The following is a 14,416-nucleotide window of genomic DNA, read 5'->3' as shown; positions in this document are numbered from 1 at the left end:
TATTTTTTTTTTTTCCTTTTTGTCTTTTTTCGTGACTGGTAATGGGATCGCAACCCTCGGTGTTGCGCCTGTACTGCGACCGGCAACGGGATCGCAACCCTTGGTGTTGCGCCTGCACCGCACTCAACCAGTGAGCGGACTGGTCTCTGTATGGGATCCAAACCCTCGGCGGGAGCGCCGCCGTGCTCCCAAGCGCCGCACTCTACCGAGTGTGCCACCGGGCCGGACCTGTCAGATGTATATTTTGCAAATATTTTCTTCCACTCTATTGGTTGTCTTTTTACTCTGTTAATTGTTTCTTTTGCTGTGCAGAAGCTTTTTAGTTTGATATAATCCCATTTGTTTATTTTTCCTTTGGTTGCCTGTGCTTTTGGGGTCATATTCATGAAGTTTGTGTCCAGTCCTACTTCCTGAAGTGTTTCTTCTATGTTTTCTTTGAGAAGTTTGATTGTTTAAGGGTGTATATTTATATAATTCTTAATCCATTTTGAGTTAATTTTAGTATATGGTGACAGGTATGGGTCTAGTTTCATTCTCCTGCATATGGATATCCAATTATCCCAGTACCATTTGCTGAAGAGGCAGTCTGGCACCCTTTGCTGAAGAGGCAGTCCCGACCCCAGTGTATAGGCTTGGTGCCTTTGTCACAGATCAGATGGCTGTAGGTGTGTGGGTTGATCTTTGGATTCTCTATTCTATTCCATTGATCAGTGTGTGTGTTTTTATGCCAGTTGATTATAGCTTTGTAGTATAGTTTAAAGTCAGGTAGTGTTATGCCTCCAGCTTTATTTATTTTTTTTGCTCAGAATTGCTTTGGCTATGCATGGTCTTTTGTTATTCCATATAAATGTCTGGATAGTTTTTTCCATTTCAGAGAAAAATGTCATTGGAATTTTGATGGGGATTGCATTGAATGTGTATATCACTTTGGGCAGTATGGACATTTTCACAATGTTGATTCTTCCACTCCAAGAGCATGGGATATCTTTCCATCTACTTGTGTCCTCTTTAATTTTTCTCAGCAGTGGTTTGTAGTTCTCATTATATAGAATTTTCACATCTTTGGTTAACTCAATTCCTAAGTATTTTATTTTTTTGGTGACTATTGTAAATGGGCAGGCTTTCTTGATTACTCTTTCTGCATGTTCACTATTGGAGAATAAAATGCTACTGATTTTTGTGTGTTGATTTTGTATCCCGCTACTGTGCTGAAATCATTTATCAATTCGTTGAGTTTTTTTGTAGAGGCTTTAAGCTGTTTGATATATGGGATCATGTCATCTGCAAAGAGGGACAGGACAGTTTGACTTCATCTTTTCCAATGTGAATGCCCTTTATATCCTTCCCTTCTCTGATTGCTCTGGCTAGTACTTCAACACTGTGTTGAATAGGAGTGGTGAGAGTGGGCATCCTTGTCTAGTTCCTGTTCTTAAAGGAAAAGCTTTCAGCTTTTTCCCATTCAAGATGATATTGGCCGTGGTTTTATCATATATGGCTTTAATTATGTTGAGATACTTTTCATCTATACCTACCTTATAGAGGGTCTTTTTCATGAATGAGTGTTGAATTTTATCAGATGCTTTTCCAGCATCTATAGAGATGATCATGTGGTCCTTGGGTTTGATTTTATTGATATGGTGTATCACATTTATTGATTTGCGTAAAAACATAGATATTTGTGAAGAATAAATTCCAAGACCTTTCAGTCTCAGTTCTTCAGTGCCAATAGCACATAATCATAACATATAATAAAACCTGAATAGTTGACTAGACTTATTGGAATGATAAAGGCAGTGAAGACCAACATTCCAAAAACAAGTAAAATAAATTTGAACAGTTACTTTCTTTCTGCTTTTTTTAAAAAAAATAATGTGGAACTTAACAGAAAACTTGGTATAGCAGTACCAGTCTCATTTTTTAATCTAGATTTGCCAGTTTTAACATTGCCTTTTTTATTTCATTTATTGCTCCTTGTATATGTATGTGTACATATTTTCCTAACCATTTTAAATTTTCATGCAGATATCTAGTTATATAAAGTTACAGACTTTAGATGTAAATACTTAAGTATATATCTCCTAAGATCAAGTACTATCTCTTTTATAACTACAGTAGAATTATTACAAGAAATTTAACTTTAATAGTGTTATCTAATACTGTGCTGTTCAAATAGGTCCCACTAGCCACGTGTGGCTATTTAAATGAATTGAAATTAAAATGTATATCTAGTAATTACCATGTCATTTAATTCAGATGTACTGTATAGTGTTCCCATCAACAGAAAAAAACTTCTTTTGCATAGTGCTGATATAGTACATAATCTCTTTTCAAGTTTCCTCAGGTTTTTCAGTAATTTCTGGCACCATATAACAAAAATCACACATTTCTATATAGAATTTTTGATATTCATTCAGCTTATAAATAAGCCACTCAAAAGTCAACATCTTTTAATTATAAGAAACATTTTCTAGCTAAAGGCATTTAGATGCTGAGTCTTCATCTTTCTCATGTTCATTAGATATCGATGTTATTTTTCAGAGCCAATTTTCTTCATTTCATTTTTCTTTCATGTTATCTCCCATGTTGGAAAAGTGCTGAGTGGTAAGCAAGTCTCATTAGCCAAGGTAAAAGGAACTCATTGCCACATAACAACCCCACAGCGTAGCTCCTCAGATTTCTCTCAGTGTAATTATAAAGGAGTCATTGTTCTCTTTGAGGTTTATCCTAAATAGAAACTTTAGTAATGTGAAGATTTTGTAATTATCCATTTCCCTTGCTCTACGCCACTCATCTTTTTGTTATTTGATTCTAGAAGAGACTGCATTCTGCCTAACGGTCATATATCTTATCAGAGTGTTTTCTAGTGGCAGTAGAATCAGGGCCCTTTTGGAAATATTCTAATTAAACATTTGATTTTTTATCTAGGAACATTCTTGATTTTAAGAATTTTAAAATAATCACTGAGATATTCTAAAGTAAACAAAGGAATTATTAAACTACTCGGCTTTTCTAAAGTTTCTGAGGGAAAAGAGAATAAATATTGGGTGAGGGTCCAAATGTGAGAAATTGATGAGCCAGGGTTATGCTGTACATTTTGAAATGAGTTACCCTGATGCTTAAAAGTAAAGTAGACAATCATAAAAACAATTGATTTATTCCAAGTGAGTAGATAATAAAATATTTCTAGTTACAGATATAGCTTGTTGTGGAGATGGTGTTTGTGACCTTGGACAAATTACTTGACTTAGGCTTTTATTTACTTTTTAAAATAAGAGGGTTAAAATATGTACACATAACTGGGAGCGTTTGTAGAAGCTGACAGAGAGTTCTCTGGTTTCCCTGGATAAAAGTAGAATATGTGTCACCTTGAAAGAGGGATCTTAGGGTAGTATATTAAAGCATTTTGCTCTTCACGCTTATTACCCATAAAAGAAAGAAAGAAACAAAGGTAGTTTGGACTAAATTTAACAGTAAAAATGAAGCTTTTATTAACAGTGAGCTAAATTTCAATTATTATATTGTTACATTTTAACAAAAGCTGAAAAATATCTCATACTCTTCTCTCTTCCCTTCCAGAGTATGCTCAGGTCATCAAAATGTTGGGAAATGGACGATTAGAAGCAATGTGTTTTGATGGTGTGAAGAGGTTATGCCACATTAGAGGAAAATTGAGAAAAAAGGTATGTGGGTTGATTTTTCTTTTACTTTAATATAAAACTTGATATAAAAAATGTCTCTGCTTTAGATATATGTGCCAAGCACCGAGACTACTATAAACAGCTATATGCCAACAAGTTCGAAAATCTGGAGGAAATGGATAAATTTCTGGACTCACACAAGCTTCCAAAATTAAATCAAGAAGATATAGAAAACCTGAACAGGCCAGTAACAATAAAGGAGATTGAAGCTGTTATCAGAAAGCTCCCAACAAAGAAAAGCCCGGGACCAGATGGATTCTCAGCAGAATTTTACCAAACATTCAAAGAGGAAATGACACCGATTCTTTACAAACTATTCCAAAAGATTGAAGCAGAAGCAAAGCTTCCAAACACATTCTATGAAGCAAACATCATCCTGATACCAAAACCAGGTAAAGATATAACCAAGAAAGAAAACTACAGGCTGATATCCTTGATGAATATAGATGCAAAAATTCTCAATAAAATATTAGCAAACAGAATACAACAGCACATATGTAAGATCATTCACCATGATCAAGTGGGATTCATCCCAGGGAAGCAAGGTTGGTTCAACATATGCAAATCAATAAATGTGATCCACCATATTAATAAAATCAAACACAAGGACCATATGATCATCTCTATTGATGCCGAAAAAGCATTTGATAAAATCCAACACTCATTCATGATAAAGACCCTTTATAAATTAGGTATAGATGGAAAGTATCTCAACATAATCAAAGCCATATATAATAAACCCACTGCCAATATCATCCTGAATGGGGAAAAACTGAAAGCTTTTCCTTTAAGAACAGGAACCAGACAAGGATGCCCACTCTCACCACTCCTATTCAACATAGTTTTGGAAGTATTAGCCAGAGCAATCAGAATTGAGAAGGAAATAAAGGGCATCCAGATTGGAAAGGATGAAGTCAAACTGTCCCTGTTTGCAGATGACATGATCCTATATATCGAACAGCCCAAATCATCTATTAAAAAACTCTTAGAGGTGATAAAAGAGTTCAGCACAGTAGCAGGATACAAAATCAACACACAAAAATCAGTAGCATTTCTATTCACCAATAGTGAAGAAGCAGAAAGAGAAATCAAGAAAGCTTGCCCATTTACAATAGCCACCAAAAAAATAAAATACTTAGGAATTGAACTAACTAAGGATGTGAAAAATCTCTTTAATGAGAACTATAAACCACTCCTGAGAGAAATTAGAGAGGATACAAGAAGATGGAAAGACATCCCATGCTCCTGGATTGGAAGAATCAATATAGTGAAAATGACTATACTACCCAAAGTAATATACAAATTCAATGCAATCCCCATCAAAATTCCTATGACATTTCTCTCAGAAATGGAAAGAACTATACAGTCATTTATCTGGAATAACAAAAGACCACGGACAGCCAAGCAATTTATTTTTATGAGTTCCAAAAAGACTTCAGTAGAGCAGTGATTTATATAAAAATGCAAGTAAGTAAAACAGGAAGACCCTTGATGTTAACTTATTAAAGATTCTATTTATAATGAATCATTTACTTCACTTAGGTTGTATTTCTGACAGAAATGTTTACTGTGAACATAATGTTGAGGAAAGAGTGAGACAAATCTGATCTATAAAACAACTGGTTTGGACTCAAACGTTAGTGCCATGAAAAGAAAACGAAAAAAAGCTTGTAATTGTGTAATTTTTGTAGGAGAGAGACTGAGAATTAATGCAGTGCTTGTCCTTCATTAGATTTTGGATTGGGGGAAATAGTTGTAAGTCATCATGGGGAAATTCGAATATGGGATATGTTAAGTAATAGACTTATTATATCACATCAAGCAGATTTATAAATTAAATTTTTTAACAGTTTCCTCAACTCTGATTTTTATGATTTAAAAATGTCTTTTTGGTCTGTTAATCCTTTTCCGATTAATGGCACTTTTAGGGACTGTCTTACTCTATTCAGGCTGCTATAAAAAAAAATACCATCTACTGTGTAGCTTATAAACCACAGAAATTAACTTCTCATAGTTCTGGAGACTAGTAAATCCAATATCTAGGCAGATTTGGTGTCTGATAAGGGCTTCCTTATTCCTCGATGGTGCCTTCTCACTGAGTCCTGACATGGTGGAAGGGAGGAGCTTCCTTGAGCCTCTTTTATAAGGATACTGATTGTGTTTAAGAGAGTTCTGCCTTCATGACTATATCACTTCCGAAAGGTGTCGTTTCTTAACACCTTTATTTTAGGGGTTAGGATTTCAACACATTTTTGGAAGGAACACAAATGTTCAGATAATAGCAGGGGTTATATTTATGTAGGTTGGTTTCTGTATGGTTGTGTTTATGTAAATGGGTAATTTTTACATATTTTGGATAATTAAATATCTTAAAAGAGGTTTGTGATTAACCATCTCTTAGTTTCTGTGATGAATAATCATTCTTCTGGAATTTAAAACTTTTGAGTAGTTGAAATAAAGTTGTTAAAGGTTAACATCTTAAATGAGAAAAATTTGAATAAACTCACCAATATACTACAATTTTTCCCTAATATACCTTAACCATGCACTTTATATAAGTAGGTTACACATGTATAATAATACAGGATATACTACATACTGTAGTTTTTCCCTAGTTCTTGATAGATACATTCCTCACAGATGATGAATAGAATATCTCTTTTTGTGGGAAGACTCATTTAATAGATACATTCCTCACAGATGATGAATAGAATATCTCTTTTTGTGGGAAGACTCATTTAACATTGCTCTTTATAATTTGTTTTTATTTCAAAATAACACGCTGTAAATTTTCTTTTATAGGTTTGGATAAATACCTCAGACATTATATTGGTTGGTCTACGAGACTATCAGGTAGAAATTACTTTTAAGTGTGAATTGTGTCTTTGTACTTAATAAGTCATTAATGTTGAGAAGATATAGTGTTAGCTCCTTTGACCAGCTCAGTGCAGTATGCTTTCTCACCATTCTGCCATCATCATTTAATCGGACCAGTTAAGACTGGTATTTTTCTAATCCAGATAATTCCCTCAGTTGATTTTTATTTTAAATACAAAATGTACTAAATATTCTTATGTATGTTTGGATAAATATGATAGATGTCCCCATTCATTTCCAGGCCAATTATGTTGTCATTGTGAAGATGGTTTCAAATGCCAGTCTGAAATATTATTGACGCAGTCTGACATTTTCACTGGTCTTTTATTGAAATGAGATGTACAGATGTGGTGTTTTTTTATGAAGCTAAATTGTTTGTTTTCCTTCTTAGTCACATTTTCTGAAATGAGAAATGCTGGTAGTTTTTATAAGTTTTCTTACTAGACAAAACAAAAATTTAATAATCTGACTGGAGTGCCATAACCAATCATTTTATTTTGGTCTTGAAATCCAAGTCTGGGAAACCACTTTCTTTGGGGATGCCACTGAAAATATCTCTCATCCTTTTTATTTTCTATAGTTTTGCTTTTGGCAGCTGGCTGGTGCAGGGATTGAATCCTGGACCTTTGTGTTATTAGTGCCATGATCTAACCAACTGGCCAGCCCTAGTCTCTCATTCTTTAAAAGGTTTTAGAGTTTGATAGTGGAAAAGTTAAGGAAGGCATGCAAGTTGTTATAACACAAACCGTTTTGTAAGTATGTACTTACAAAATTTAAAATGAGCACTAACGAAAGAAAGTGGTAGTTGCCCTCTAAAATCTCAGCCTTGCAACTACACACTGTTGTGGGGTCTGTGAAATCCATTTGATTTCTACCTGCAGGAACTCATCACCCATGTGTTTAATCATATTCAGAAAGTATTGCTGTTTCTCTATGTCTATTCTCCTGTCACTATGTGGACTTTTCTATAGACGGCCATTAGGTCTAGTCTGTTTAAAGTGTTCAAGTTCTCTATTTTTTTGTAGATCTTTTATTTTGTTTTTCTATTTGTTATCAGAAATGGTATATTGAAATCAGTTATTTTCCTTTTAATGTCAAGAGTTTGTATTTTTTCCCATTTACCTAAGACATCATTCTTATAATTTTCTTTAATGTTTTTAGTCATGGTTTTCTCTTAATTCTTCGAACGTACTTAAAATAGCTGATGTAAAGTTTTTATTTGCTAAGTCCAACCTCTGTGCTTCCTCAGAGAGCTTATAGTGACTGCTTTTTTTTTCATGTGTGAGGAACACACCTTCCTGTCTTCTTGTGTCTTTTAATTTTTTTGTTAAAAACTGAACATTTCAAATACAATGTGGCAATTCTGGAAATCAGATTTCCTCTCCCCAGGGTTTGCTTGTTTGTTTCATGACTTATGAACTAATTCTGTAGATATTGAATGCTTGGTTAGTTTAGTGGACAGCTCATATTTGTACTCATAGTTTATTAAAACCAATAAGACTGCCAGCCTTTTAGGATGGACTCTGCTTGTTGGGGCATACCTTCAACACTTAGCCAGTCATTTGACCACTAAGTCTTTACTTGATGTTCAGCAGAATCTCAAGGTCAGTTAGAGACTTCTAGATTCACACAATGTATTGGACTTTTCAAGTCTCCTATGGACATCTCATTCCAGAGCTTTTCCTTTTAAATTTTTTGGTCAAGTCTTGCTTGTCACAACCATTTTCAGCACTTAAAGGTGCTGCAATATTAAAAGTAAAAACATATCACAGATTATTTTTCTACAAAAGTTCTGGTAAGGGTCAGGGAATATTAACAATAAGTTCTGAATCAGGTCAAGTAAAAAAAGAGCCCTGTTAGTGGAAGTTTCAAGGAACTGTCAAATGTTCTCTAGAGACTGGTGTTTTGAAGGAGCACCAAAGTTTTGCTGTATCCTTCAGTGTCTGCTACACTGGTGGCTATTATGGCTACCTGGAGCCTGTGTGGAGTGTTATGAATACAGCAAGCTAAAACAACGCAAAGCTTATTCTTACTGAGATTTACCCTTTTTTCTTGAATAAATACTCCTCAGATTATTACAGGCAGTTAGTTGATTTTCAATGTTTTGACAAAATTGATTCTAACAGTTTTGCCAGTGTTCACATTGCTTTTATGAAGGAACAAATTTTAGGTGGTTCTCACCCTTCCATTCCTGCTGATATCAGTTCTTTGTATCTTTTATAATAGTCTCTCTTACATTGATTTTGATTTTTGTTTTTTGTTTTTTACAATCTAAAATAAAAAGCTGTGATCTGTCTTCAAAAATATTTTTTTAGGTCCATTGACTGATTTGAATCAGAACCTGCATTTTAACAAAATCCCTATGTCTTTTGTGTGTATATTACAGTTTGAGAAGTGTTGGTTTATTTTGCATTGGTATTCTATCAGGGTTATCATTTTAATTGCCTTTCTGTGGATCTCTTTTAGATTAATTGTCAGCCATCAACTTAAACTCCCACTCTCCCCAGCTAAATCAGATTCTTTAAAGGGGGAAGTGAATATTTTAGAACAATGATTCTCAGGGATATTTGCATCAGAAACACTAGCCAAAAAGAGCTTTTAAAAATATGGCTTATTAGACTACTTTGCAGGTCTACTGTCAGTCTTCAGGAGGTAGCTATCAATGTTTTAAAGTTTGCCGGGTGATTCTAATAGGTTATCTATCCTTAGAACCTCTGGTATATAGAAAGGTATGTTGCTATTCATGGGCCATTAATACCATTTGCAGTTCTGAATAGAAGTGTTTGACCTCAGAATGTTCGCATTGCAAGAATGTTTCTTTTTCATTTACTTTTAAAAAAATTATTTTAAGAGACTTCTAATCAAAAGGTAATACTACATAAAGATGATTTTGCTTGTTCTGCTTTTATTAATATGAAATTTGTATAGGAAATATCTTTCCTATGCTTTAAACTGTTATTCAGTCATGCATGCAAGCCTTTTCTTACTTGTTTAAAATCAAGGATTTTTTCAGGGACGAGTAGTGTAGACAAAAGCGGGAGAGTTTGTAACAGAACAGTAAGTGAGCTTTTAATGTGTTTAATTAAAAAATAATTTACGGAACAACTGATGATGTTTTGGTTTAACTACTTCTAAAAGTTACTTGTTTATTTCTGAGGATAACAAAGCTGATGTAATTTTAAAGTACAATGCAGATGAAGCTAGAAGTCTGAAGGCATATGGAGAGCTTCCAGAACATGGTAATGTCTAAATTATTATGTTACCCAGTGTGTACTTACAAAATTAGTTTTAAGTATGCCTGCCTATTCTTTATAATACTAATACTTCAGAAATGGTAAGTTGTAATCTCAAATAAATGTTCTTTTAGTGGAGATTTTATAAATATATAAGCTCTGAATTAGTACATAATAATTTGTCAAAGGAATACTTTTGTAATATTGTTTTTTAACAATTCTCAAGAGATTGGCAGTTTTCATCTAAACAAGAGAAACAATTATAACACTGGTGTTGATTTTTTTTTTTTTTTGTCTTTTTGTCTTTTTCCGTGTCTGGCAACGGATCGCAACCCTCAGTGTTGCCTCCGCACCGGACCAGGGACCAGCAACAGGATCGCAACCCTCGGCGTTGCTCCCGTGCCTCGCTCAGCCAGTGAGCGGGAACCGGTCTGTATGTGGGATCCGAACCCTCGGGCGGGAGCGCCGCTGCGCTTCCCAAGCGGCGCACTATCCAGTGTGCCACAGGGCCGGCCCCTGGTGTTGATTTTTATAGAAAACAATGTTTAGTTCATTTTCACATGGTTGTATCCATAGGATTTTTTTTTAACAAATACTTATTTTCTTAAGAGAAACATAACACGTTCTCATTGCAGGCAGCTGGACAAGGTTAAAAATAAGTCTTTCATAATATCTCAAAGAGAAAATGCACTCATTTTTAAGTCCACATATTTTGCTTGGCAGCCATTTTAGTTTTCATATTCCATTGCATTTTATAAGTAAAATAATACGATTTTTACGTAAACATGAAAATCTGGATGAAGTTATTGGCATTTTAGAAAGTTCTGAAATATCTGGGAATCAGATTAGCACTTCCATTTTCACTTTTGTTGCTTAGGGATAAGCATCATTTGACCAAATCTTTCTGACTGGTTTGGTAAGTCTATCTAATAGCTGGTGAACTAGCTGTTCTATTTTCAGGAGAGCTTTATACATGCTTAACATAAGTTGTTGATCTGTGCTCAAACACTTTTTGAAACATAATTTAAAAGTGTGTAATTGAGTTAGTGTATATACAATTCCTAAGTATTTGTAATTCAAAGGTATATAATTGAATTAGACCTGCTTTACTAAAATACCATTGAACAAAAGAAAAATAAAGCACACATAATATCTGTTAAAATGACTTAATAATGAATAAACTCGAGAGATTTTATTGTTTATTTGCTCTGTAGGGTAGAGTTATGTAGAAGTTAAGATTTTTCTTGTAATGAAATATGACTTGTGAGAATTTTCTTTCCATAGTTCAGTATTTTATATCAGACACATTTCTTTTAGTGAGAAATTCATTCTAATAATATCTTGATTATATAATGAGTATATTCGTTATTCTGTCTTTAGCTAAAATCAATGAAACAGATACATTTGGCCCTGGAGATGATGATGAAATCCAGTTTGATGATATTGGAGATGATGATGAAGCTATTGATGATGTAAGTAGATGACCCTTTTAGGTTTTCTGTTTGTTTTATATATAAAGAAAGCAGCTTTTTCCACTTAAACTTCCTTTAATCTAAGAATATTGAATACTTAAATTAAGTATATTTTGAGACATGTCTCTGAATTTGAATATTCAGTGTTATTCAAAGAACAGCTAGTCAAACTATTTATACTTTGAGAAACTTTATAATCCTTTGGAATATTTCTTGCTTTAAAAATCAATATTGACTTTTGCAGTAGGCTGTCTGTAAGAGGTCACTTTATTAAGAAATGTAACAGACAGTTTTATGAACATGCATTCTCTTTAATGAAATATTAGTATGTTAAAAGAAGAACCTTGTTTATTATCAACCAAGTTGATACAGCACTGAAACTGCAACATACTCTAAAAGTCTTGTTAAAATGGAGAGCAGGGCATGTAATGATATTACATTATTTTATTTATTACTCAGGTATTACTGTTGTCCAAACCCTTGGTTTATAGTTGGTATGTCTTTTATTTTGTGGAATATAGTAGCTTTTTGCTCCTACTACGTTAAAATTCATGTTGATTTTCCATATGTATGTGTTTATGTGTATACTTAGAATATATGAACATACATAATATATACATTTTTTTAAAATTATTGGAATGATGGTATGGCTTATACTTCCTCTAGGCCTAGGCTCTTTTTTTAATACCCCTGTGATAAATACATAGTTCAAATGTATATATAAATCCAGCAATAGTAATGAGTGTTTGATTGGATACTAAGATGAAATTTTAGAATACCTAGAGCAGTTGTTCTGGACTAAAGTATGTGCAACACAATTATCAGAACTTTTAAAAATGACAAAAACCAATCTTTGGAGAGTCTTAAGTTTGGCACAAGTGATCCTGATACTCACATTTCATTGGGAACCATTAATCTAGAAAATGGATCTCCAAACCTTTTACTTCACATCCTCTTTATTGTATCTTCAAACTGTTCAGAGAAGTTGAAAGAATTTTTAATTAAAATAAACCATATATCTCCCACCAACATTTTTTTTTTTCCTTTTTTGTCTTTTTTCGTGACCGGCAACGGATCGCAACCCTCAGTGTCGCGCCCGTACCGGACCGGGACCAGCCACGGGATCGCAACCCTCGGTGTTGCTCCCGCCCCTCGCTCAGCCAGTGAGCAGAGGTCTGTATGTGGGATCCGAACCCTCGGCGGGAGCGCCACCACGCTTCCCAAGCGGCGCACTATAGCAGTGTGCCACCGGGCGGCCCCCCACCAACATTTTACAATTTACATTTTTCCATAGTTGATTTGTCAGACCCAACCTTATATTCATCTGACATTTTGCTTTGTATAGATTACTTACACTGTGAATTAAAGAAAACTTGACTCTGTACCTCTATTGTATATTTGTGTTCATAAATTTTTAAACATAATAGTACCCTAATGTTATGTAAATTTTAAAGCATACTCAAAGATAAGAGTAGAAAATGAGGGCCGGCCCGGTGGCACACTCTGTAGAGTGCGGCGCCTGGGAGTGCGGCAGCGCTCCCGCCGAGGGTTGGGATCCCATATACAGACCGGTCCGCTCACTGGTTGAGTGCGGTGCGGGCGCGACACCGAGGGTTGCGATCCCATTGCCAGTCGCGGTACGGGCACGACACTGAGGGTTGGAATCCCGTGACCTACTGGTCACGAAAAAAGACAAAAAAGGAAAAAAAAAAAGAAAAGAAGAAAGAAAATGAAACAGGGTAAATATATAGATATACACTAATATTTTCTTTATGTACCTCCCTTTTATATGTTATGTGGATGTTGTAATAAAAATCATCTTTCCATGGATGTGACATTCTTTTCACATACAGATCTAAATTGAACTGAGTGTTTTCTGAGGATCATTCTGCAGTTGGAACTTTGAACATTACCTGTTAAGAAGACTGCAACTTCATTTAGCATGAATATAGTTTATTAAAGAAGGCTGATCTATTTTCATTATTTGTTCTAATGTATTTATTATATTTCTTTAAAAATTGGTGATATATTTCTTTAAAAACTGGTGTTATATTATCTTAATTGAAATGTTAACACTTTGTTCTTTTGATGTAATAGAACTTAGGAGTAAAAGACCATATCTGCTGTTAAAACAAAAGAAAGAACTGCCTTCCCTTTTGTGTCTACTTCACTCTTAGTAAATGGATGTTTTGAATAAATTGTTTGCTTTATAATCATCAAGGATTATAATAGCCCTAGTTCCAACTAATGTGTTTATTCTGTAAAGTCTTAATGCATGTTCCTGTTACCTAGATGCTCTCTTGAGATTTTTGATAAAATTTAAGGAAGACAAATCTGCATTTCGAGTCAGAAAAAATAGGGCTGTTTTATTTATGTAACCGTACGTATTTTGATACTGATATCTTCTACATTCTTTCATCATTTCATGATGTTAACATTTCCAAAATGTGGTTTAGAACATGTGTTTGAGTAGCAATTTTGAAATTTCTAAGATTAGTAGTAGCAGAAATTGAAGAACAAAATAATAATCAATTATCTTAATATTGGAAATTTGATATATTAATTGACAGTATTTTTACTTAACATGCATAGAAAATTTCTCAAACAAGACAGCTTTTGTATTGTAAAATGCATTGTGTATTTTTCTGTACAAAATATATATGTCAGAAGATTTCATTTTATTTTCAAAGTTAAAGCATTGTAACCCATGGTTTTGGGCTATGTAAACAATTAAGTTGCAATGTATAAATGAAAAACTAATTTCATAATGAATTCTATACACTAAGCCTGGAGTGAGGGAGGGGAACTATAAATTGGTGAAAACATGGTTACTATTTTCTGAATGGAGGAGCTACAGCAAAGAAATACAATAAAATGCCATGTTGAGTATATATTGGCCTTGCATTGAGTTACTAGTTTATTTTTTTCAGTGTATACCAATTTCTTGCATATATTTTACCAGGAAATTTAGATCATAATCTTCTTTTTTACGGATTCCTTTCTAAAAATTAAATTATCAGCCAGCAGCCAAAAAATAAAATAAGTCAACTATAATATGAAATTAAGGGCTAAGCTAGTCAGTTAAGTCTTTTAGTGAAGAGATTCATCAATTAGTTTGTGAAACATACTATATTTG

At 33.9% G+C, this 14,416-nt stretch overlaps 1 protein-coding gene across 3 annotated transcripts in view; it reads left to right on the top strand.

The window, feature by feature from the left end:
• The window catches only part of LOC103598730 (eukaryotic translation initiation factor 1A, X-chromosomal-like), an 18,344-nt gene extending 4,173 nt beyond the window's left edge, over window positions 1-14,171 (top strand). For 2 of the 3 annotated variants that reach the window (XM_008582779.1, XM_008582777.1), the window contains 5 exons: window positions 3,577-3,680; window positions 6,501-6,551; window positions 9,733-9,814; window positions 11,189-11,280; window positions 13,134-14,171. In XM_008582779.1, the coding sequence (XP_008581001.1) occupies window positions 3,577-3,680; window positions 6,501-6,551; window positions 9,733-9,814; window positions 11,189-11,280; window positions 13,134-13,139 (335 nt within the window). In that variant the 3' untranslated portion in view covers window positions 13,140-14,171. The remainder of the gene's footprint in view (window positions 1-3,576; window positions 3,681-6,500; window positions 6,552-9,732; window positions 9,815-11,188; window positions 11,281-13,133) is intronic. The other variant, XM_008582778.1, reaches the window with a different exon arrangement.
• The last annotated feature ends 245 nt before the right edge of the window (window positions 14,172-14,416 follow it).

This window comes from Galeopterus variegatus, unplaced genomic scaffold (genome assembly GCF_000696425.1).
Source record: "Galeopterus variegatus unplaced genomic scaffold, G_variegatus-3.0.2 Scaffold2723, whole genome shotgun sequence".
NCBI classification, from domain to species: domain Eukaryota; kingdom Metazoa; phylum Chordata; class Mammalia; order Dermoptera; family Cynocephalidae; genus Galeopterus; species Galeopterus variegatus.
Note: the sequence above shows the minus strand (reverse complement) of the source record. Positions and strands in the feature narration are given on the sequence as shown.